This window comes from Aotus nancymaae, unplaced genomic scaffold (assembly GCF_030222135.1).
Source record: "Aotus nancymaae isolate 86718 unplaced genomic scaffold, 86718_ANA_hifiasm-v0.15.2.pri h1tg000049l, whole genome shotgun sequence".
In the NCBI taxonomy this organism is placed as follows: Eukaryota; Metazoa; Chordata; class Mammalia; order Primates; family Aotidae; genus Aotus; species Aotus nancymaae.
This window is the reverse complement of record NW_026988463.1, coordinates 5,173,220-5,199,322: the sequence shown is the minus strand read 5'-3', so window position 1 is coordinate 5,199,322 and position 26,103 is coordinate 5,173,220. Positions and strand designations below refer to the sequence as shown.

Genomic DNA, 26,103 nt, shown 5'->3' with positions numbered 1-26,103 from the left:
AGTCTGCAGCCAGCAAGCTGGAGACCCAGGACAGCCAATAGTATAGTTTCAATTCGAGTCCACATCTAAAGGCAGGAGAAGACTGATGTCCTAGCTCAAACATAATCAGCTACAGAGAGCAGAGTCTCTGTTACTCTACCTTTTTGTTTTATTCGGGCCTTCAGTGGACTGGATTAGTCTCACCCACATCGGGGAGGACAATCTTCTTTTTTTTTTTTTTTTTTTGAGACGGAGTTTTGCTCTTGTTACCCAGGCTGGAGTGCAATGGCGCGATCTCGGCTCACCGCAACCTCCGCCTCCTGGGTTCAGGCAATTCTCCTGCCTCAGCCTCCTGAGTAGCTGGGATTACAGGCACGCGCCACCACACCCAGCTAATTTTTTGTATTTTTAGTAGAGACGGGGTTTCACCATGTTGGCCAGGATGGTCTCGATCTCTTGATCTCGTGATCCACCCGCCTTGGCCTCCCAAAGTGCTGGGATTACAGGCTTGAGCCACTGCACCCGGCGGATAATCTTCTTTATTCAGTCTACTAATTAAATGTCATCCTCATCCAGAATACCCTCACAGACACATCCAGAATAATGTATAGCCAAATATCTGGGCACCCTATAACCCAGTCAAATTGATACATAAAATTAACCATCATGCCTTGCTTCTATTCTCTCCCTATTACTGTATGCCCAAATCCTTTCCTTGTTTCAAGGCTTCGTTCAAATGTTACCTCTTAACTAAGCCTTCCCTGCTAACCCCAAATATTAATAGAAGTGGTTCCTCCCTTCTCTGATGTCTCAAAATATGGTATGTGTTTCTCTTCTGCAGTATTTATTACAAACTGAAGGCAGTTTGTAAAGCAAGACAGTGATTCCCAGACAAATTATCAACACAGTATAAAAGAAGTCTTCTTTGAGTATGAACTATCTCATGGAATATAGCACATGGCCTCTTCATGAAGAAACTACTGAGTCGGTTTTTCCATAAAGGAGCCAATTCCAACTCTCCGAGCTCTTCTTTAAAAAAAAAAAAAAAAGGCCTTCATAATAAAATTTAGTCAGCCAAGAAATTAAAAAATAAGCAACTTGTGAATGGAATGACCATGACAAAAGGCTAGTGATGAGAGGTGAATCCATTTAAAAATAAAACAGAAAGAAAACATGGTCAACCTTAACAACATAGAACAACCTAGAAGTAACTAACAACCAGAGGTAATGGGAGGGATTGTAGTGAGTAGAAGTGCTAATAATGTGCCTTATTAAGTCAATGAATCAGGTCAGAAATTGAAACTTGTGGGTTTGTTTCATTTTTGTTTTTGTTTTTGTTTTTGAGACAGTCTGGCTCTATTGCCAGGCTGGAGTGCAGTGGCGTGATCTTGCCTCACTGCAACCTCTGCCTCCTGGGTTTAAGCAATTCTCCTGCCTCAGCCTTCCAAGTAGCTAGGACTACATGGCCATGCCACCACGCCCAGCTAATTCTTGTACTTTTGGTAGAGGCGGGGTTTCACCATGTTGGCCAGGCTGGTCTCAAACTCCTGACCTCGTGATCCACCAGCCTCGGCCTCCCAAAGTGCCGGGATTACAGGCGTGAGCCACTGTGCCCAGCCAATATATGTGGTTTTAAATATGTAACTTCTTTGTTTTCCTCCTTAAGCACCTGAGGATGAATCACCATCACGAATGACACAGTAACCATCTGGACCAGAAAGTTCATGACCAACCAACTGCTCCAGAGGAAACAAATAGTCACCAATGTCCTTCACCCAGGAAAGCAACAAAATATACAAGACCACAATGGATGTCATCATCGTATTGATATTTGGACTCAGAACCCATTTTGGTGATGTTCAAACGATGGGCTTTGGCATGCTATCTGGTTCCTTGAATTATGCAGAGAAAAACTGACTCAAACGTAGTCTTGCAAGACATGGCTGGCATGAGAAGAAGACCTCAAGAAAACAGCAGAAGGAATACAAGGACAGGTGAAGGCAAGAGGCTGCAAAGGCCAACGTCGGTGCCGGCAAAAAGCAAAAGGATGAAAGATTTTGCAATGACTTTATTTGCAGTGATTGTACAAATTATTCATGAGATGATCAATAAGCTGTAAAGACGTCTACATATATATAAAACATTTTAATATTTTTCATCATCTTTGATTTCTTAGTCAAATGTTTTAGAAACTGATTTTTGGTGCGGCAAAGCTAGCTTTATGTGAGTTGAGCAGTTCCTTCAGTTTCACTTCCATTTCTTTTTCTTCAGATAAATTTACTTAGCATCGAATTTGCTACTTCTTGTTTTTAAAATCCCATTTTGTGTGTTCATGTCTCTAGCCATCTTTGTATCTGTACAAAGCCAGGAATGCTGTTCACTTAATATTAAGGAGGTTCATTTCTTCGGGTGGTGAGAATTGGGGTGATTTCTCTCCCTTTTTGTATTTTTCTGTATTCATTAAATTTTTTTTGAGACAGAGTCTCACTCCGTCACCCAGACATGAATGCAGTGGTAAGACTTCAGCTCACGAAACCTCCGCCTCCCAGACTTAAGTGATTCTCCTGCCTCAGCCTCCTGAGTGGCTGGGATTACCTGTGTGCACCACTGCCACCTGGCTAATTTTTGCATTTTTAGTAGAGATGGGGTTTGACCATGTTGGTCAGGCTGGTCTTGAACTCCTGACCTCAAATGATGCACCCACCTTGGCCTTCCAAAGTGCTGAGATTACAGGCGTGAACCATGGCACCCAGCCTTTTCTGTATTCATTGAATTTTTTTTAAACACATCATTTAAAATAATCAAGTCATTATTTTTTTAATCTACTTTGTATCATATTTATCCAAATACTTACATATTGTCTGTTGCGTGATGGCAAACTTGTTGAAATGTCATTTCATTTTGTGGTTCTAACCCCAGGGACTCTAATTCTAAAGGGTGGGCTTCTGGGATCTGTATCCAGAGTGAGCAAGCATCTGGATGATTCTCTTAACAGGTGTTCTAAGGGCAGGAGCCTGAGACATCCTGATGCACAATAAATAATCCTCAAGGAAGTTGGCTGTACATGTATTTTCCTTCCTAGCACAGGAAATGACAATAAGATTATCTAATCAGTACCACTCATGGCACTGATTATATGTGTATGAGGAATTCAGAAATGGTTTCAAGGTTGAAGACCTTAAAAGAGGCTCTTCTCTCAGACACCAAGTCCCCTTCTCATGCATGGTTGAGTTAGTGGAAACAGGATGATGCTTGTTCCTCCATCATTAGTATCCCATGGTTTTTGTTCAGTAGATGAAGGACCTCTATCCCCAAACTGTATCCCTGTTTCCTTGCATATACTTTTTCTTTCTTTCTTTTTTTTTTTTTTTTTTTTTTTTTTTGAGACAGGGTCTTGCTCTGTCACCCAGGCTGGAATGCAATAGTGCAACCTCAGCTCAATGCAGCCTCCACCTCCTGGGTTCAAGCGATTCTCCTGCCTCAGCCTCCTGAGAGCTGGGATCACAGGCATGCACCACCACGCCCAGCTAATTTTTGTATTTTTAGTAGAGACAAAGTTTCTCCATGTTGGTCAGACTGGTCTCCAACTCCTGCCTCAAGTGATCCACCCACCTCAGCCTCTCAAGTGATAAGATTACAGGTGTGAGCCACGGGGCCTGGCCTCCTCACTTACACTTTTAGAGAAGATCTGATTATACCCACTCTGCAAGAGAAGTCAGAATGGCCGCCACATGGTATTAAACGGGAGTGAAAAACTGACTTCAATCAACTAAGGACGACATGGAAACACATCCCCAGAAAGCTTTTGGCTTTGAAACTCGAATTGAAACTATACTATTGGCTGTCCTGGGTCTCCAGCTTGCTGCCAATCCATACCCTGGCTCCATTTCAGGGGAAGACCTCCACTTAATCTACAGTGGCTTCCACTAGAGTAAATCACATTAACTCATAGCAAACACACTTGAAGGGCACAAAGATTAATTTTAAAATGACTTTTGTCTCTCACTTACCAACACACACTGGCCTCCCTAGAGCCTGACTCCATTCAGCACCTGTTCCACTGAGCACCTACCGAAAGCTCAGCTCACGAGCTGAGAGGACCCAGATGTCAAGGAGTTTACAATCCAGGGGAAAAACAGACCTGAATACAAGAGAACACCATTTAAGATGGAGTCAAAGAGTCCATCTTGAAGTTTCAGCAGAGTAGCACCGAAGACTCAGTCCTAACCCAGTTCCCAGAGCCAGAGCCAAGCTGGGTACAAGAGAATCAGCTGAGAGCTTTTGCAAACAGAAGTCCTAGCTGAGCCCCTAACCATCACACTCTCTGGGAGCAAGCTCCAGGAACTGGTTTATTTAATAAGCACCCACACACCTGATTCTGATGTTCCTAAGGGTTGTAGAAATATGGAACTAAGGAAAACGTTAAAAAGAGGCACTAGGAAAAACCTATAAATATTCACTACTGTGTCAGGCACCATGAGGCTGCTCCACAGTCATGATTTCCAGTGCTTAGAATAGCCTTCAAGGGAAGCATTCATTCATGACGATGGGCTTTATTGGGATCAAAGCCAGCCCTGGAAATGCTCGACCTCTGCTCTGAAGGTCAACCCCGCCTCCCCACCAGAGGGGGCTAACGTTAAGGAGCAGGGGCCAGGCGGGAAATGGAGCGCCCTTTCATTATGGGACCACAGTCAAGACTTTCTCTTCTTTTTTTGAGACAGAGTCTTGCTCTGTTACCAGGCTAGAGTGCAGTTGCACGATATTGGCTCACTGCAACCTCCACCTCCTGGGTTCAAGCAATTCTCCTGCCTCAGCCTCCCGAGTAGTGGGGACTGCAGGAGCCTGCCACTACACTTGGCTAATTTTTGTATTTTTAGTAGATATGGGGTTTCATCATGTTGGCCAGGATGATCTTGAACTCCTGACCTCAGTGATCCACCCACCTCAGCCTCCCAGAGTGCTGGGATTACAGGTGTGAGCCACCACACCAGGCCTGAGACTTTCAAGTAAAGCCATGGTGGGCCACAGGGCTTAGACATCAGGGCTAACATGGAATGTCTGTCATTAAATCTTGAGATCTTATTATCTTTGCTCAAAGAAAAAACAATCACAATTGACATTCTGAGGACAAGACATGTGAATGTAAACTTGATATGAGAGGATATTAAGGAATTACTGGTAGTTTTCTTAGGCATGACAATGATCGTATAAAAATGTCCTCACGTTTTTAGAGGGAAAGTAAATTACGTAGGGGTGGTTCTCATGATGCAATTCCACAACTACTGTAAACCAGTTTTAAAATACTTCAGAAAAAAAATAAATACCGCAAACATTAATAGTTTTTAAACTTACGCGATGGGTGTATGATAGCTCATTAAATTAATCTCTCTACTTTTATGTATATTGAAAATTTTTCATGATTAAAAAAAAGAAAAAAAAAAAAAACCCTCAGCTGGGCACAGCAGCTCATGCCTGTAATCCTAGCCCTTTGGGAGGCCAAGGTGGGTGGAGGACTGCTTGAGCCCGCGAGTTTGAGACCAGCCTGGGCAACATGGTGAAACCTCATCTCTACAAAAAAAAAAAAAAAAAAAAAAAAAACAGAAAAATTAGCCAGGTGTGGTGGTGTGTACCTACAGTACCAGCTACTCAGGAGGCTGAGGTTCAAGGATCACCTGAGCCCAGAACACCAAGGTTGCAGTAAGCCAAGATCACACTACTGCACTCCAGCCTGGGCAACAGAGTTAGACCCTATCTTAAACAAGCAAACAAATCTCTTGATCCCATTTCCAAAATAACAATTTTTTTTTTTTTGAGATCTACCACCTCCTGGCTTGGTGCAGAGTCCAAGAATTTAACACAAAGTACAGCACACCAGGAATGGGGAGGGAGGGAAGGGTGAGAGAGGCTGACACTGGGGACTCTCCCAGTTCAGGTGACCCATACACTTTGCTTCCTGTAAGAAAGGAACAGAAGATGAATCATGCCTTTAACCCACAGTGACCTTTCTCATCATTAAATATGCCTTCAAAGGTGCCCAAGAACTCAGAGCCAGAGCCAGGCTGGCTGCATGAGAATCACCTGGGTGCTTCTGCAAACATAGGTCCCTACTGGGTCCAAATGTATTCATCTCTTGGAGAGGAGCAAAGAGGCAGAACAAGGAGGAGGATGGGAAGAAACCAGCCTTGTGCAGAGGAGGAGGTGGGATTCCACCTACACGTTTAGTGCAATGCATCTATTTTACAAGGTCACGGAAGCTCAGAGACATAAACCTGCCCAGGTTCTCACAGCTTGTAACCAGCAAAACCTGCCAAAATCTCTTGTCTCTAGAGATATTTCCAGTTGCTTCAACTCTGGAGCTGTTTTAGTTGTAAAGATGACAGATTCCACTCATCACTCACTTTTGTTTGCAGATATTGCCTAAGATCCCTTGTGAATATTTAGGTCCAGGCTGTTTATTTTGTTTTTGTTGTTGTTGTTTACAAAGCAACCCTGTAGAAAGAACCCAAAGTGGCTCCCCCATTGAAGACCTTGCAAACAAGGAGTCTGGAGTCCAGAGTCCTGGTCTGGTGTCCACACCTTCCTCAGATTTCCCTGTGTGTAAAATGCAACAACAGTCTTTGACAAATTGCCTCCTCCATGGGAGAGATGAAGGAAGTGTTAACTTTTCATTTTTTTTTTGAGACAGAGTCTCACTCTGTCGCCCAAGCTGGAGTGCAGTGGTGCAATCTCGGCTCACTGCAACCTCTGCCTCTCAAGCTCAAGCGATTTTTGTGCCTCAGTCAACTGAGTAGCTGGAACTACTGGCGGACGCTACCACACCTGGCTAAGTTTCGTATTTTTAGTAGAGATGGGGTTTTGCATATTGGCCAGGCTGGTCTCGAATTCCTGGCCTCAAGTGATCCACTCGCCTCGGCCTCTCAAAGTGCTAGGATTACTTTGCTATTTTTTTTTAATAGACAGCTTCGAGGTGCAGTATTATTTCACAGATTAGGAAACATCACAAGTAAAGAAGAACGCTTTGCATCCAAATGGTGGAATGTTCTCATTTTCAAAGAGCTGTCACTTGCCATCTAATCTCGTCTTCCTAGCGGTCCTGGGAGAGAAGCAGCTGTGGTTTCCAATCCCACTTTCCAGAAGAGGAGACTGAGACGGAGGCTTTGCAGACACACAGAGAACATGTGAGGATGGGGGAGGGTCATGGTCACTGTCAGCCCCCTCCCCTAACATGACATTCCCAGATCTGGTGGACTTCCAGCTACAGACAGAAAGACTGGATCATTCAACTCTGCCATGGGTACCAGCACCCAATTTTTCCCTGGCTAACTCGGTCACATCCTGTCTGGGGTCTCCAACTGATACCCATCCCGTATCTCAGCTAAAGCAGCAATTCCACAGGGAACATTTTTGTGAGCCTCCAGGACTGGGCTAGCCCCTCTCCATGGCTCTCTCCCCTTCTCCTACTGCAGAATTTACCACCTGTATGTCACTATTTGTTCAAACATGTGTCTTTCCTATGCTCACCATGTCATCTGCAGCATCTCCCAAGAATAATAAATGGTAAAACCTAATGTCTATTGAGTGTTAATGATGCACTTTTAATGTGACATCTTATTTAATCCTCACTATATCTGCAAGAGTAGGAGCTATTAACAGCCAATTTTCAGATAAGAAAATCAAAGCATAGTTTCTGTTATTTACTCAAGCAACTAGCTAGGAGGCAGCTTAGTCTGAGCCCAGAGAATCATATTCCAGAGACTGTGCTCTCAGTTACTGGAGCAGGCACCCCTCCAGAATCTAGTAGGTGGTTAACAAGTCTTTGTGGAATAAATAAACAGAAGTACACGCAGATGGATGAATAGGTAGATGGATAGATGGGTGGATGGATAGATGGGTGGGCGGGCAAGTGGATCAATGGATGGTTGAGTCAGTGAAGGGATGGTTAAGTGGGTAGAGAAATGGATGGGTGGGTGAGTAGATGGGTGGATGAGTGAATGGGTAGATAGATGCATGAGTGAGTCGATGGATAAATGGGTTGGTGAGTGGACACATAGATAGGTGGTTTGGTAAGTAGGTCGATAGATGAATGGATGGATTCATGCCTGGATGGATGGGTGGATGGATAGATGGACAGACAGACGAACAGATGGACTTGAGCTTTTATTTGGGGTCCTCCAAAGAACTGAATTATTTCAGTTCTCATCATCTGCAGGTAGGTGGGCGAGGGGGCTTGCCTCTGTAATTCTCATCATTATGGGTGGTGCTCAGCCTCAGTCGCCACTCTCAGAACACTTTACTGACTAGGAAAGTCAGGACTTGCATTGATAATGAATGCAAATTACAACTATAACTAACTGAAGATGTTGAGCTGATGGCAGCTGGGCGACCAATAATCAGTAACTTGGCTGTGTCGTGTTACCGCCATGCTGGGCAGGCACAGCCAGGGGTTCTTTAACCCCTCCATAACATTAAGCATGTTTATCAAGTTTCCCCCAGTCATGGCGACAAGGATCGTACCAAATACCTGCAGTTCACCCCAAAAGCCTCACCCTCTCCTCTCCACCTGCACAAGACCTTCTTCTGCTCAAAGACACTTCCAGTCCTCCACATCAGCTCTTCTTCCAGGCTTTGAATTAACCCTGGTGACTGCCTGCCCACTAGGTGTCTTCACCTCTCATCACACATCCTCTTTTTCAAGGCTTTCCTTCAATCCAACCCTCTCTAAAGGCTGGAACAGTTGCTGACAAAATCTAAAATAAGTTGAGTGGGGGATGCAGGTGGGACGCAGGCTGTAGTAATGGGGGAAACTCTAAGCAATCCTGAACACAGAAAAGAAACTAAACAGGGAAGAGAGAGGCAGTCAAGAGAAGAAGTGTTAATTTTGCATAACTGAAGCTGAAGAAGATCAGGGGGCATGGCAGACCACAAGATAAGTATGATACAGACATTTTTTAAAAAGTATAAACATCCATCCTTTCCTACTGACAACTGTGCTTCAAATACTGCTAAGGTCTTTCCTAAATGTAAGTCAGAAAAACTGAGCATTTTATGCAATACAGGAAGGAAGCCATAAACAAGTCCATTCCTGACACCATCTTCTAGGATAATCCCTGGGATTCTGGTTACACCTGTCCTAAACTTGTCTCTCACTCCTGCTGTTGGAGAATTACTGTGAGAAAAGAACCACAGTGAAGTGGTTAAGAGTGTGCACCCAGCAACCAGCCAGGTGGCTTCAAACCATCACTATCTAATACTGACAAATTATATAATGTTCCCGAGCCTCAACTTTCTCATCTGCAAAATGGGCATGCCTTCATTCATTAATCAAATTCTAGGTGAGCATATGCTAAATACAAGAGACACAGATGAGAATCAGGAACAGGCACGGCCCTAGCCTTCACAGTGACCACAGTCTTGAAGGGGAAGGATCACATGCACAGAAATAGGAAGCTGGAGCTGGGCCAATGTCTACCAGAGGCACCTGGTGTTATAAGAGTGGATAAGAGGCAGTTGCTGTGACAGAGTCAGGTGGCCAAGCGTCCCTGAGAGTGTGGTGACTCCATTGTCAGATGAGACCGTGAACAGGCGAAGCAGCAGGGAGACAGAAAATCTTTCCAGGCAGAAAGGGCAGGATGTGCAAAGGCCCTGTGGCAGGAAAGAACAAAGGAAGTACAAGAGCCTGAAAGAGACCAGAGAGAACATATGAAGGTGTGAATAATCACAGCACCCACCTCATAGAGGGCTTGTAAGAAAGTGAGACCCTGTCTGTAACAGATTCAGTAAATGACTAAATAGAAATTATCTCCAAAAAGCACACAATAGGGCTCCTTGGTGATATTTCCCACCTGAGGCTGCCATGGACACAGAGGCCAAGTTCAACATACCTCTTGACAACCTCTAAGCCAGCTGTACACACATGTGCCCTCAGGCTCAGGATATCCGGGACAGAATCCTGGATGCGTGAAGTCATAAGTACCCAGAATGACATAATTCTGGCCAGTCATGGTGGCTCATGCCTATAATCTCAGCACTCTGAGGCTGAGGTGGGTGGATCACCTGAGGTCAGGAGTTCTAGACCAGCCTGGCCAACATGGTGAAACTCCCTCTCTACTAAAAATACAAAAAAATTAGCCAGGCATGGTAGCAGGTGCCTACAATCCCAGCTACTCAGGATGCTGAGGCAGGATAATCGCTTGAACCTGGGAGGCAAAGGCTGCAGTAAATGAAGCTTGCACCATTGCTCTCCAGCCTGGACAACAAGAGTGAGAATCAGTCTCACAAATTAAAAAAAAAAAGAATTACACAGAATTTGCTAAAGGGGGAGAAAGGCCCTTCTGTCAAAGCTGGGCCTGATTTCTACAGTCTTTCGGATGAAAATTAAGCAGCTCTTTGCAAGCACCTAAGAGGAGAACCCCTCACCCTGATGAAGCAAATCAGACACACAGGTGGATTCAAGACAATTGGCTGCATGCATGTGAACAAGTTTATGGTGCAAATGCAGTGCTTTATTTGTTTGGGGTGGTTTCATCACCAGCAGGGAGTAGCTTCTAAAGCAACATTCAGAGGTGGCTGTTGCCTGGGTTTTCTGGAAGGGGGAGGAAGTGAGGATGAGGGCTTCCGTTTCATCTGTAGGCCCCTTGCAGAAGGAGCTGGGGAAAGCTTTGCAGCCATCTGCGCACTGTTTGCCATCTCGTCTGGCTGGGCAGCCGAGCTCCAGATGGGGGTGGATGGGATAGCTCTTGCCACTGTATTTGGAGAGAGATGGCAGGGAAGTCAGCCCCCATGGAGGAGACAGGAGCAGGCAGGTGCTGAATAGCGCTGCCCAGGTCCCTGGGGCTGGAAGGTCCAACCCCACAGCCTCCAGAGGCCACTGAAGCAGCCCAAGAGGGTCTTGTCTGTCCATCTCCACCCTGGCACTTACAGACACTTGGAGAGGGTCCTCCATATGGTACTCACAAAGGCACTGATGACCTCTACACAGGACTGTCATACTTAGCAAGTGAAAAGACAGGATGCCAGTTAAACTTGAATGTCAGATAAACGACAAATCATTTCTTAGGGTAAATTGGTCCCAAATATTGTATGAGATATATTTGCACCAGGAGAAAAAAAAAAAAAAAAAAGGTTAGTGAGAAATTCAGGCTTCATTGGACCTCCTGTATTTTACCTGGCAAGCCTAACCCTGCATAAACACAACCTCGAGGCTGGAAACTCACAGAGAAGTCACGCCCAGGCTCACACACCTGCACAAACCCATATGCCTTGCAGGGTCAAGGGCTGGGATGAGGGTCCCCACCCTTCCACACTTACCTGTCCTCTGTCTGGGCTCAGAGTAAACAGGGGGTCACCCAGCATCCTGGTCTAAGGTGGGCTTGGAAATGTCCTAATGAAGCAGATGCTGACCAGCACCTCCCCAGCTCAACGGGGCTACAGCCAGGCCCAGCTTCCAGTCTCAGGACCAGAATACACAGCATAGACCCAGACCTTGGCAAGAGGGTTTTATCTCAAAGCCCATCTGTTCAGGACCTATTAGAAGCTCCACTTCTTGGCCAGGTACAGTGGCTTATGCCTGTAATCCCAACACTTTGGGAGGCCGAGGCAGGCTGATCATGAGGTCAGGAGTTTGAGACCATCCTGGTCAACATGGTGAAACCCCATCTCTACTAAACATAAAAAAATTAGCCAGGCATGGTAGCACATGCCTAGAATCCCAGCTACTCCGGAAGCTGAGGCACGAGAATTGCTTGAACCCAGGAGACGGAGGTTGCAGTGAGCCAAGACCATGCCACTGCACTCCACCCTGGTGACAAAGCAAGACAATGTCTCAAAAAAAAAAAAATGCCTCACTTCTTTCCTCTGCTTCCATTGCCATTGCCCCAGTCTCCGACTCTGCCACGCAATCTCTCTAGAAAGACGGCAAGCACTATCAATGGCTCTGGGCTCGGCACTAAAGACATTGCCCCGGTAAAGCCACAGTTTACCAACAGCAGTCAACAACGCATCGGCGAGAGCCCTGCCCCACAGGTTCTGACTATACGCAAGGCCGGCGCTGTGAATGCGCTCTCAACAGTGAGCTCGCTGACCCCTCGTGCCAGTTCCAGGATGCAGACAGTAGCATCACATCATCCCCATTTCACTTTTGAGGAAACTGAGGCCGGAAGGAGGCAAACACAACAGGCCTTGGGATTTGCAGTCCATTGCCGGGAATGTTTGAGAAAGCAAACTTCTCCAGAGTGAGACAGTCTGCCAGAACTCAGATCCCAGAGTCCCTGTCAGCAGGGGCTAGAGGGACTGTGGGGTGAGGGGAGGCAAGTGGGTCGGGGATGGACCCCCAGGACACCACAGTGCAGACTGGTCTGAGTAAAAGAAAGAGAGGTGAGGCCAGGCGCGGTGGCTCACGCCTGTAATCCCAGCACTTTGGGGGGCCGAGGCGGGCAGGTCACGAGGTCAGGAATTTGCGACCAGCCTGGCCAAGGTGGTGAAATCCTGTCTCTACTAAAAACACAAAAATGAGTCGGGCGTGGTAGTACACACCTGTAGGTCCCAGCTACTCGGGAGGCTGAGGCAGAATCACTTGAACCCTGGAGGCACAGGTTGCAGTGAGCTATTGCACCACTGCACTCCAGCCTGGGCCACGGAGCAAGACTCTGTCTCAAAAAAAAAGAAAGAAGAAGAAAAAGAAAGAGAAAGAAAGGGAAAGGAAGGAAGGAAGGAGAGAGAGGTGGTCATGCCATCATCTGTGGACGCTGATGCCCACATAGGAGAGTAGCATGTGAATGCCTGGGGAGCCGGATGACTGGATGGAATTTCGCACAGGATACAAATTTAGCATAGATCCCCCTCTGACCTAAACAGCCCACCTCCAGGACCATCTCATAGAAATGCAGGCACGCAGCGCCAAGTGACGTGTGTGAGGAAATTCATCAGAACACCATCTGCAACTGGGAAGAGGTAGAAACCCCCCAAAGACTTCTGGGTGCAGGGCCGGCTGAATGAAGTACGGAGCATCACACGTTGGAATAACTGCCGGGAGAAGAAGGTGCTGCGCAGGTTTCAACGTGACGTGACGTCGGAGACACGCTGCCTGAAAAGCAGGCTTTTCCAAGGAGTAAATACAGCATTATTCCATTTTTATTTTTTTTAAATATTACAGTAAACATTTATGTACAATTACATGTGCTTGTGTGCACAGAGAAAATGGTGTGGACAGGAACAGAAAACCAAACACTCCATGTTCTCACTCAGAAGTGGGAGGTGAACAATGAGAACACATGAACACAGGGAGGGGAACATCACACACCGGGGACCTGTCGGGGGGTGGGGGGCGAGGGGAGGGAGAGCATTAGGACAAATACATAATGCAAGTGGGGCTTAACACCTAGATGACGGGGTGACAGGTGCAGCAAACCACCACGGCACATGCATACCTATGTACCAAATCTGCACATTCCGCACACGTATCCCAGAACTTAAAGTAAAAGAAAAAGAAATAAAAAGATAAGGTGTGGAAAGGCATCCCCAACACTTCCCAGGGTTACCTCTGAGAAGCAAGCTCAAAAAAAGCAGATGAAGAGGAAGTTTTGTTTTCTGTTTTCTACACGATTGCATTGCTTAAGCTCTTTTTTTCTTTTTTCTTTTTTTTTTTTTTGAGACACAGTCTCACTTTGGTGCCCAGGCTGGAGCGCAGCGGCACAATCCCGGCTCACCTCAACCTCCTCTTTCTCACTACAACCTGCTCCTTCTGGGTTCAAACAATTCTCTTGCCCCAGCCTCCCAAGTACCTAGAACTGCAGGTGTGCACCACCATGCCCAGCTAACTTCTGTATTTTTTGTAGAAACAAGGTTTTACTATGTTGGCCAGGCTGGTCTCGAACACCTGGCCCGCCTGCCTTGGCCTCCCAAAGCGCTGTGATCACAGGCGTGAGCCACTGCACCCAGCCTGCACTGCTTGAATTCTTTACACATGAACAAATAATAGTTTGTATTTTTAATAAGCAGAACAAAACTAAGAAGTTGTATTCAGACCACATGAACCCTCTCATCTGGCCCAGTTCCAGGGTAGGAAAGGCAGAAAGCAGGGGCTTACCCCTCTATCAGGACAACATGGAATAGAGTCAAAAAACAAAAACCTGAATGGCTCAGTCAACATGGGTGCAGACCTCCCTTCCCAGGCACCCACACCTTGCAACCTAGGTCGACAGGTTTTCAACTCACAGAGTCTTCCTCCCCAAAGAGTAGCAAGAACACAGGCCCTGGTCAGGGCCCTCCAGGAGGGTAGTCTCAGGGACAAGGTGGGGCACACAGTCAGGGGTGGCAGGAGGGAAGGGGTAACGAAGCCAAGGAAACCAGGGCACCCCAGGCTTCCCAAAGGTTGTCAAAACAGGGCGCTGCACAGAGCGCTGTGAACCTGTTTCTACAACACCCTGAAACACGAGGAAAAGGAAAACAAGGAAAATTCACCAAGCCCAGCCTCACCTGGAGCAGGTTAAAGGTGTGTGACTTTCAAGTACACGTATGTTTTCTACAGCACTGTTCACAATAGCAAAGACTTGGAACCAACCCAAATGCCCATCAATGACAGACTGGATAAAGAAAATGTGGCACATATACACCATGGAATACTATGCAGCCATAAAAAAGGATGAGTTCATGTCCTTTGCAGGGATGTGGACGGAGCTGGAAACCATCATTCTCAGCAAACTGACACAAGGACAGAAAACCAAACACTGCATGTTCTCACTCATAGGTGCTGAACAGTGAGAACACATGGACACAGGGAGGGGAACATCACACACAGGGACCTGTCGGGGGTGGGGGGCTAAGGGAGGGATAGCACGGGGTGGGGTGATTGGGGAGGGATAGCATTAGGAGAAATACCTAATGTAGATGCCGGGGGGATGGATGCAGTAAACCACCATGGCACGTGTATACCTAACAAATCTGCACATTCTGCATATGTACCCTAGAATTTAAAGTATAATTTAAAACAAAAAGGGAAAAGAAATTAAAAAGATGTGTGACTTTCTCTTTATGTCCTTTGGAATTGGAAATCCAAGCTTCCTGTTCTGTGCCTTTAAGGTCCTTAGGGAACCAGCCTGAGTAACACATTGGAACACCATCTACACAGTTTGGTTTGTTTGTTTTGAGACAGAGCCTTGCTCTGCCGCCCAGGCTGGAGCGTAGTGGCGCAATCTCAGCTGACTGCAACCTCTGCCTCCCAAGTTCAAGTGATTCTCCTGGCTAAGCTTCCCAAGTAGCTGGGATTAAAGGCACCCACCACCACGTCCAGGTAATTTTTGTATTTTTAGAAAAGATGGGCTTTCAATGTATTGGCCAGGCTAGTCTCGAACTCCTGGTCTCAGGTGATCCACCCACCTCAGCCTCCCAAAGTACTGGGATTACAGGTGTGAGCCACCACGCCCAGCCCTCTTGTCCTGACTCTGCCATCTCTGTGGAGTCTCCACCAAGCAGCCTTTCCTGGCCCTGCTCTGCCCCTCTCCAGAGCTGCACTCTCAGACCCACCTCACCTGGCCCTGGGGCTCTGATCCTCAGCTGGGGAGGTGTAGGGGGTCAGAGGGAGCCAGACTCCTTAGAGAACCTAAGGCAGGAGCCCTGTGCTAGGCTGTGGGCAACCTGCCCCCTTCCAGCTGGGGCTCAATAGAAGGGGAAAGGCTGCCCCCAGAATATAGGACCCCTGGAGGCCCTGAGGATCTGTGCTGGCGGTCAGAAGGACTGTCACCTCAGCGCAGTTCCCTGCAAGGAGGGCTGTGCAGGAAGCTGCATGTTGCTCAGAGAACAAAAAAAGGAAATTAAATGCACCATCTGGTTATTAGCAAGAGCTTTTGAGGCAGACGCTTAAATATGCATGCCTAGACATTATAAAACTTGGGGGAAATGTTAATTTCAATAACGCCAGTTCTTGAGCTTGCAGAAACCATTCTTCCTTTCTCTTCCTTCCTAGTAATTTGGGGGCTCCATCTTTCAGAGTGGCAGTACCAAGAAGGCTGACCTCACTGGGTTTTGGAAGCTGTGGGTGAGATCCCAAGCCCTTGCCTGGAGACCCATCTCAGGAAAATATTTAGAAGAGGGCAACAAGTTGCCATTCCCTCCCTCCTCTTTCTTCACCATGCAAAAATCAGAAAGCACACTAGCCCAGTGCCCAGCCACAGTGGTGAGGAAACCCCACTCAAAATCCTGGGTCGTGCCTCTGATACCAAAGACGTGCAAAACTGGGACTAACCTGCTGCAACCCTTGCCCAGACTTGTGACACTTCAAGGGCAGCTGGACTCATGGCCCCCTAGGACATCAGGGTATACAAAGTCCTCTTAGTCTAAGACTCTTAGGGTATACAGATCAGCATTTTTTTTTCTTTCTCTTGAGGGCCAGATGGTAAATAGTTCAGCTTTGCAGGCCATAGAGTCTCTGTCCCAACTATTCAACTCTCCATTGTAGCAGGAAAGCAGCCATAGACAGTATGCACTGAAATGGCCATGTTCCAATAAAACTTTATTTGTATGAACAAGCAGGGGGCCAATTGTGGTCCATGGGCTATAGCCTGTCTCCTCTGCTACAGCGTGATCTCCAAGGACCAATCCATCTTGTAGACCAGCACCTGGCACACAGGAGCTGCCCAGATACTTGGAGAAGAAAGGGAGAAGGCGAATAGCCCACAGTGCACAGAGGTGAGGGTCTCCCAGCAGCACCATCCTTTGCCATCGCATGCCAAGGGACACAGCCAGGTCAGTGCTCTCCACCAAGACTCGGTTCTTTTCCAAGGCAATGTGGTAACGGGACAGCAAGCATCATAGAAGGAAAGGGGCTTTGGAGTCTCACAAACTATAGTTTACAAGACCAGGAGCATGCTGCACTTCGTCGCACACATCTTGGGTGGGTGCTGGAGCATCCAGATTTAGCGTGAATCTTTTCCCCCTCCTCCCGCAACTGGCCTCCATTAAGCTTGCAGCAACAACGTGGTGTACGTACACAATGGAATATATTCAGTCTTCAGAAAGAAGGAAATCCTGCCATTTTTGACAACATGGATGAGCCTGGAGGATATTATGTTAAGTGAAATAAGCCAGGCACAGAAAGACAAATACCACATGATCTCACTTACATATGGAATCTAAAAAAGTTCAACACGGCCTGGCATGGTGGTTCACGCCTGTAATCCCAGCACTTTGGGAGACTAAGACAGGCAGATTGCTTGAGCCCAGGAGTTCGAGACCAGCCTGGGCAACATACCAAGACGCCATCTATACAAAAAGTACAAAAATTAGCTGAGCATGGCGGTGCATGCCTGTAGTCCCAGGTACACGGGAGGCCAAGATGGGAGGATCAGTTGAACTTGGGAGGCCAAGGCTGCAGTGGCCCAAGATCACACCCCTGCACTACAGCCTGGGCAACGGAGTAAGACTGTCTCTAAATAAATAAATAAATAAAAAGTGGAGTTCACAGATGCAGAATAGAATGATGGCTGCTGGGGTGGGCAAGTGGCCAGATGCCAGTCAAAGGACACAGAGTGTCATTTTTAGAGAGCAAGAGTAAGTTCAGGAGATCCATGGGCCAACATGGTACCTACAGCTAATGAAAACGTATCATATACATGGAAATCACTAAGAGGGTAGATTTTTTTAAGTGTTCTCACCACAAAAAAACCTAAGTCTAGGAGGTGATATGTGTCATTAGCTTGATTTAGTCACTTTGTAATGTACGCATATTTCAGTCACATCATATGGTACACCAAAATAATTTTTGGTCAATCCAGTAAATTCAAAAACTCCAAAAACAATACATTCTCTTTACAAAAACTATTAAAAATAAAATTCAGAGTTTTTTTTTTGAGACGGAGTCTCGCTCTTCTGCCGAGGCTGCAGTGCAGTGGTGCGATCTCGGCTCACTGCAATCTCTGCCTCCTGGGTTCAAATGATGCTCCTGCCTCAGCCTCCCAAGTAGCTGGGATTACAGGCGTGCGCCACTACACCCGGCTAATTTTTGTATTTTTAGTAAAGACCGGGTTTCACCATGTTGACCAGGCTGGTCTCGATCTTCTGACCTTAGGTGATCCACCAGCCTCAGCCTCCCAAAGTGCTGGGAATACAGGCATGAGCCACTGCACCTGGCCAGAATATAAAATATTGTTTAATTCAACTAAAAGATTAAAAGATAGATTATTTGTGTAAGTGGTAATTGCTCTGTTTTGGCCAAAATATTCTCCTCACCTATCCACAATTAAATGGTTAATTGACATTTAATTGGATTTTGATAAAGTTTTCAAATCATGATTGATTTTTCCAATGTACAGTAAAATATATTTGAAACTATTTCACAAAAAATAATATTTTTAAATGGCCAGGCACAGTGGCTCATGCCTATAATCCCAGCACTTTGGGAGGCCAAGGTGGGCAGATCACTTGAGGTCAGAAGTTTGAGAACAGCCTGGCCAACATGGTGAAACCTCATCTCTACTAAAACTACAAAAATTAGTTGGGCATGGTGGCACGCGCCTGCATTCCCAGCTACTTGGGAGGCTGGGGCAGGACAATGGCTTGAACCTGGAAGGTGGGTTCCCCAGGCTTAGAGCAAAACCCCCATCTTGTCTGTCTCCACTCTCATCCCAGGCAATTGCAGTCATGAGGCCTCCCAAGCCCGAATCTCCAGCCGAAACCTGCCCTCCTAGCCCCAGACCCATCTGTCCTGGCACACATTGCCCCTGGGTCCCAGAGCAACCCCAGCCAATGAGTCCAACGTCAACTTCCTCTTCTTGCCTGACGCTGTCAGCCCTGAGGTCAGACTTGACGCTTCACCTCCAGTACCTCCAGTACCTGACAGATCTGTAAGTCCTTTGGAATGTAACTCACAAACATTCCCCAAATCAGGCACCAGACTCCACACATCTCCAACACTGCCATGTGAGTCACCAGCATCCCTGGCAAGGACCCCGGCCCAGCCTCCAGCTCATCTCCTTCCTGTCCCTTGAGTTCCGTGTCACATTCCAGTGGCCACCGAAAGAATAATGACCACCTTAATGAAATTAAAAGAATTGGCTGGGTGCGGTGGCTCACACCTGTAATTCCAGCACTTTGGGAGGCTGAGATGGGCGGATCATGAGGTCAAGAGATCAAGACCATCCTGGCCAACATGGTGAAACCCCATCTCTACTAAAAATACAAAAAATTAGCCAGGTGTGGTGGTGCACACCTGCAGTCCCAGCTACTCGGGAGGCTGAGGCAGGAGAATCGCATTGCTTGAACCCTGGAGGTGGAGGTTGCAGTGAGCAGAGATCACGCCACTGCCCTCCAGCCTAGCATCAGAGTGAGACTCCATCTCAAAAAAGAACTGAGAAGACATTTGCCTATGGTACAAAGTCTTTCCAACTGAGAAACACAAATCGAGATCCAGCCTGCTGGTCCTGCAGTTAAATTTTTCTGAAATAATTAAAGCCCATCGCCATACACCACCCACTCCACAAGTCCTCCCAGCACCGAGAGACTTGCTTCTCTGGAGAAGCTTGAAATGTCCAGTGCGTACCCACCCCTCTCTGTCATAGCTAACAGGAATGTGCTCCGTGTCTTCTTCCTTCTCGGACACTCCACCAACCTGCGCAGCACTTTCAGCCAGTGGAGGATGCAAGAACGTCCCACCATTTCCCACTTATGCACCACATTCCTCAGGAGCCTGCCTCCTTAATTACAAGAGCGCCACGGCAGACAAACCGTGTTCCGGCGGGTGGCCGTGTCCTCGTGTCGGCTTGAAAGATCGTTGCCAGGGAAATACCTGTATCTCGGCAGAGAGCTTCAGCCTGTGTAGTCCAGCTGTGCTCAAATGGAAATCCGAAAACCCAGATGTTGGTCCAAACACCCTGTCTTGGGGAGCTGGCTCTGCAAGTCCCCAACATGGGAGACAACTGGGAGGGCCACATGCCCTGCCTGTCCACGTCCCTGCCTCATAGAATCCTGGCCCCTGAGAACCAGGGGACACGGTAAGGAACCAGCGAGTCTTGTGCACAAAGGCAAGACAACACCCAAATCCACTCTGCTGTCTACGTGGAGGATGCTCCGCTCTGCAGCACACCAGTGCATGAGGGGATGCAGGATGGAGGATGGAGAACCCAACTGTAAAATAGTATTGCCCAAGTATTTCGTGCTTTGTCTGTTTCAATGCTATGCCCACCCCAGCATGGCGGCTCACGCCTGTAATCCTAGCACTTTGGGAGGCCAAGGCGGATGGATCATCCCTGGTCAGGAGTTTGAGAAGATTTTAGATAAGAGACAGAAGGGGAAAGGGATCCTAGAGAAAAAAAGTTGTGGTTCTTAGGTCTACCATGCAGCAGGAAGGAAATGTGCAAACACATTGGTGATGCTAAAGTCAGTCTTAAAAAAGGCAAAAGGATGTAATTATGTTTTTAGACAGAATCTTGCTCTGGTGCCCAGCCTAGAGCCCAGAGGCATGATCATGGCTCACTGCAGCCCTGACCTCCCCATCTCAGGCGATCCTTCCAACTCAGTCTCCCAGGTAGCTGGGACTATAGGTGTGTGCCGCTGCACCCTGCTAATTTTTTAAATTTAATTTTTTATAGAAAGTGGGTCTCTCTATAAAAAGAGGGAGGCCGAGGTGGGCAGATCACTCCTGGTCAGGAGTTTGAGACCAGCCTGGCCAATGTGGTGAAACGCCATCTCGACTACAAACACCAAAATTAGCCAGGCGCGGTGGCATGCACCTGTCACCCCAGCTATTCGGAAGTCTGAGGCAGAAGAATCACTTGAACCCAGGAGGCGAAGGTTACAATGAGCGGAGATCACACCACTGCACTCCAGCCTGGGCAACAGAGCAAGACTCCATCTTTATATAAATAAATAAATGCTAGGCCTACCATTTTCCGTATATTGTGCTATGAGTAAATCCCACATAACCTTCCTATGAGATTGTATCTCATTCTCTCCGTTTTATAGATGAGAACACTGAGGCCCGTGGAGCAGGATTGATTTCCCAAGGCCACATTGCTCGTTAAGGGTGCAGCAGGGACCCAGGCTGGACACTCTCACCCTCAAACATTTTCACAAGTGTAGACCAATGCCTCTCAACCGGGGTGGTTTTGCTCACACACCACTCCCTCACCCAAGACATCTGAAACCACCTGGAGACATTTGGAGTAGCCACAGCTGAGAGGGGGGATGGTATCTAGAGGATGGAGACTACAGACTCTGCTAAACACCCTGCAACACTCAGGACAGCCCGCCGCCACCACCAACCATCTGACCAAGCTGAGAAACCCAGGTTTCCCCCCAGCAAGAAGAGAAAATACCTGCACTGTGGATTCACCTCTACAGGAGCACAGGCTGACAATAACCTTCCTGACCTGCTTCCAGCCCTGGACTGGATGCTTTCACCTGGCGAGTCCATCGGGGACTTCAGGGACTCCGATGAGTTATTACCCTTGAATGTTCGGTTCTGCCTGACAACCCAGAAACCTCTGCCGAGCTGCCTGGTCTTGGGGAAGGCTGAGCTAATGGTTGAGGTTGAGAACCAAATACATAGAAGAAACTTTCCTCTCCCTCTGGGAAGAGCTGTGGGTCAGACACACCCTGGGATCATTCACAAGGGGTCAATAAAGGCTTGGGGAGGGCCAGGTTTTCTATGACTTCTCAATGGGGTGGATGTTTGTGGATATACAAGAAGCCCGTGACACTTCTGATGTTGGCAAGGAATCACCCCTCATAAACAGATGCCCTGCAGCAGGGCTTGGCACTCAGGGGCTCCTGGGATCCCGATTTACCTGCAAAAACATCTTCCAGTCACCACCAAAGAAAGCAACCCCTTGCCACCCAATGACAAGAACACAGCCTGGGAGCCACCCAAGGGACACCCAGTCACATTAAAACCTCAGCCATGCAGAGCACCAGGCCTGGTGATGAGAAAGAACATTTTATCCTTAAAAGCATCTGAATGCCCATGCCGCTTCTTGCAGAGAAAACTCCAAAATAATCTGCTATTAAAGAACGAGGATGGTTTTGACATTTTTACCAAGCTAATGGTCTACGCAGACAAAATCTCATAAAAGGGCACTGTGTTCTTCTTGATCCACTCAGACATAACCTATGAGTGAAGAAACGGGCTCTCCTCCTCAAAGAAATCACTGCTGATCCTCACGCCAGCCTGACACTGCTTCCTGGGTTCTTCAAAGAGAGTATTCCCATAGAAACTGAAAAGGAAGAGCAAGCTGTCTGACAGGCTTTGTGAGCAGCAGTCGGCTTTGGGACAAACTCTAAGTTTGAAAATCAAGATTCCCTCTTTTTGAGGGGACACCGCACTGAGCAGATGCAGGCACCCCGAAAAGAGGGTACCACATCCAGATTCAGAAAACAAGGATGGTTTCTACTTGGTTCCTCCATCCTTTGGATCATGGGATTCCCATTTCCCCTGGTGGACCAAAAAATTCAGTGCGATTTCTGCCTTTTAAATATTTCATTATCAATATATCATCTTTTTTAACCTCCAAAAAGCATTTTAACATGAAGATTCTGGCTTAAGGCCCATGTGTGTGTATGTCTGTCTCTCTCTCTCTCTCTTTTCCTTGAGACATTTTGTCACCCAGGCTGGGGTGCAGTGGCACAATCACAGCTCACTGCTGCCTTGACCTCCCAGGCTCTAGAGATCCTCCCACCTCAGCCTCCCAAGTAGTTGGGACTACAGGCACACACCACCATACGCAGGTTTTGTTTTGTTTTTTCCTTTTCATTTTGGTAGTTATGAGGCTTCACCACACTTCCCAGGCTGGTCTCAAACTCCTGGGCTCAAGCGATGCTCCCACCTTGGCCTTTCGAAGTGCTGGGATTACCGGTTTGAGCCACCACACCCGGCCAAGAACTTTGTCTCTTGTGATGCACCCCAGAACTAAACATCGCTCCAAACACACACCAAGGCATGAGTTTCAGTCCTAAGTCCCATGTAACAAGCAAACACTCTGTACCAGGCACAATGCTAAGTGCTGTCTACGGACAAGCTTCCCTTCCTCTCAGCAACAGCAGCCCCATGAAATGGGGCCTGTTGGCAGATCCATTTGCCACTGAAGACACTAAGGCTCAGAGAGGGTGAGTGACTTGTGCCAGGTCAGCCAGCGAAGGAGGGGCAGAACCCGGATGCAAACCCCAGCCGCCTGGCTCCAGACCCACATTCCCAAGGTTGCAGTACACTTGGTGGCTTCACTGCATTCTGGTATCCTGGTCTTTGGCAGAGTCCACGTAAAACAGGGAGGGAGAGGGAGGGAAAGGGACTTCACACAATGAAGTTTCACGCGTTACACTGCCACCATAATTGTGTTCCCAACCGGGACTTCTCCCTTCTCATCCTTTCCGTGATGGGGCCGGGAAAACCTTCCAGAGAACTGTCCTCCTCCTCCTCCCTGGATCTCAGAGAGAATTCACCTGCATTTGCTGTCCAGGTGACTCAAGCTCTGAATGCTGTAGCATGCACGGGGAGATGAGGGTGTCACCAGGAGAAAGGCTCCCAGGCAGCCTCCAGGAGCAACCCCAAGCCTGCGCAGGGGGGCTCTGATGCGGCCCAGGGCGAGGTGAGCTGCCCGTGCTGCCTACATGTGTTCAGAATGAAGGGAGCCCTCTCTAACACGTGGGGCTCATTAACCAGGAATCAAATTATTAAGGCAAGCTCAGCTGAGCAAATGGTCAAACACTAAAAACATTTAGAAGGCACAAAGAGGTCAACCACATTATTCATTAAAAGCCATCGAGGTGGCGGCCCTCACTAAGGGATACTGCTATCCAGCCGGCCCTCATCTGCCCTCCGAACCCATGTGCCTCCCCAATGGAAGGCCAGCAAAGCCACACGGGAAGATTTGGGGTGGGAAGCACGAAGTGAACCCCAGGAGGCCAGACAGGCCACAGAGCTCCATCCCACACACACAGGCCCGGTGACTCAGGGACCCACGTGTCCAGCACACGGGGAGCTCACAGGGACAGCGCCCGGGGGACGCGAGGAACTTTGCCTCTCTGTCCCTCTCTGAAGGGATGGAACGAGGAGAGCAATTTCTGGGATGGAAGCCATCTGCCTCCTCTCAACTCTCGCTGCCCAACCAGAAAGGGAAGAAAAACAGGAAGATGCGGGGCAGGTGAGGAGCCGGGTGAGCGCCGCCAGCCCGCAGCCCAGCAGGGCAGGGCTTGGCCAAGCCTGGCGCCAGGGACTTACCCACCCAAGCCCCTCGACAGAGTCCCAAGCAGGTGCCCAGACAAGACGCCCGGGGTAGGGGGTACATCCGAGGGCTGCCCAGCGCAACCCCCGCCCCTTCCCCTGCTGGGGGCCCCCAGGACGCGTGGCTCCCCCTCCCCTGTGTGGCCACCGCAGCGTCCAGCGGGGTCTCCAGGCCAGGGACGTCGTCAGAGAATAAGGAAGTCAGAGCCACACACCCGAGAAGGGCAGCTGGCTTCTCGGAGGTCCCCCCGAGCTGTCACTGCGCGCCCGCAGGAGTTGCCGCTCAGTTACCAACTTCCACCCGGGGCCGGCCCCGGAGCCTCCCGCCGCCCCCACCCCGCGCCCCGGCACCCCGGGCCCCCGCGCCCCCATCACTTACTCCTCTGCCGTCGCCACCCGTCTGGGTGCCGGTCTCCTCCCGGCCCGGCCGCGGCGCGTCCTCCCCGTCCTCGGGCCCCGCGCCTGCCCCCTCCAGCCCCAGCCGCAGCCTCTTCTCCTCGGGAGGGACGTCGTCCTCCTCCCTCCTGGGCCGGCCATCCCTGCCTCGGGGCTTGCCCGTGGCTTCGGAGCTGCCGGAAGGGCTGGCCATGGCTCCGGGGGCTCTGCCTGCACTTCGGGAAGAGGAAGGACCCGGCGCGAGCGGCCTCTCCGCGGAGCTGGGGCGTCTGAGCGCGGGCTCGGTGGGTCCGCGCGGCGCGGAGCTGGGCATCGGGGCCGGCGCGGGCTCCTCCGCGGGCGGCTCCTGGCTCTCTGGCGCCCTCTGCTGGCCGCTCGCGCGCACCGCGGACTCACCGGGCCCGGCCTGCGCCGCGCTCACCTGCCCCGGCCCAGGCGGTCGGATCCGTTGCTGTCGCCTCCCCGGGGCCAGGCCCACGCCGGCCAGGGCCTGCACCTCCACCCCGCCCCGGCCAGGTTGCACCCCGATGGTCTCCCTGCCCAAGGAGGAGAGAAGAGAACGGACGCCCCGAGAGAGTGGGCATCAGCCACAGCCTCCTTGTCTTTCTCTTATCTTGCATCTTGCATGATTTGGAGGAGGTGGGAAAACCGAGGCTGCTCAAAACTCGTGGAGAATTCCGCCTGCAGGGTGACATGCATGCATCTTTATATTGCCTACCTACAGATATTTTTTGAGCGTCACTGTGGACTAGACGTGGTGATGGGGGAGGGGATATAGTGGTGAACATGACAGGCATTGCCTTCGCCCCCTGGGGCCCAGCGCTGGGTGAGAAGGCTTTGCAGATGGACATTGTCAATTGGGCAGAAGGACGCCAGGGAGAAGTGCTGGGCACATGGGAACTGAAACAGACAGGAGGCTCGGTGGGACTTGGAACCGGGAGAGGGATAGCACAGGGGCTGTTCCAAAGGAAGCGACAGCTGAGAGATGTGTCCGAGAGTTGTTTCAGCCCAGTAGCGGGTGTTTGGGCAGAGGGAATAGCACGTGCAAAGGCCCAGAGGCTGGGAAAGAAGCGGAAAGAGAGTCTGTGGGGCTGGAGCGTGGTGGGCAAGGGGAGAGAGGTGTGGTGAGCAGACAGATTGGCTGGGACCCGGCCATGCAGGGACAGAGGAGATAGGGGATCTTTGCAGGCCCAGGGCTCAGGCACAGAGATAATGCAGGTGGACTAAGGGAGGAGACGTCGAGAAATATTTTAGAGGCAGCCACTGATGAGTGAGCCCAGGATGCACCCTTAGCATCAGTGTGGGGCTCCTTCCTTGGCTGTGTGATGAGCTGAGCCAGCAGATATTTTCTGGACATTGAGGTGCTATGCCCAGAGTCCAGGACAGGCTAAGTGAGCACCAGCAGCTCCTGACCCACTCAAAGGCAGGGGAGGCAGGGGAGGCTGGGGAGGCTGGGGAGGCAGGGGAGGGTAGGGAGGCTGGAGAGGCAGAGGAGGCAGGAGAGGCAAGGAAGGCTGGGGAGGCAA

General features: G+C 49.1%; 1 protein-coding gene across 1 annotated transcript in view; it reads right to left on the bottom strand.

Moving 5' to 3' along the window:
* Nucleotides 1-25,161, bottom strand: part of RBFOX1 (RNA binding fox-1 homolog 1) — a 2,526,943-nt gene extending 2,501,782 nt beyond the window's left edge. Inside the window, 3 exon segments of the mRNA XM_021673515.2 lie at nucleotides 24,561-24,838; nucleotides 24,841-24,981; nucleotides 24,984-25,161. Coding sequence (XP_021529190.1) covers nucleotides 24,561-24,838; nucleotides 24,841-24,981; nucleotides 24,984-25,161 — 597 coding nt within the window.
* Nucleotides 25,162-26,103: the final 942 nt, after the last annotated feature.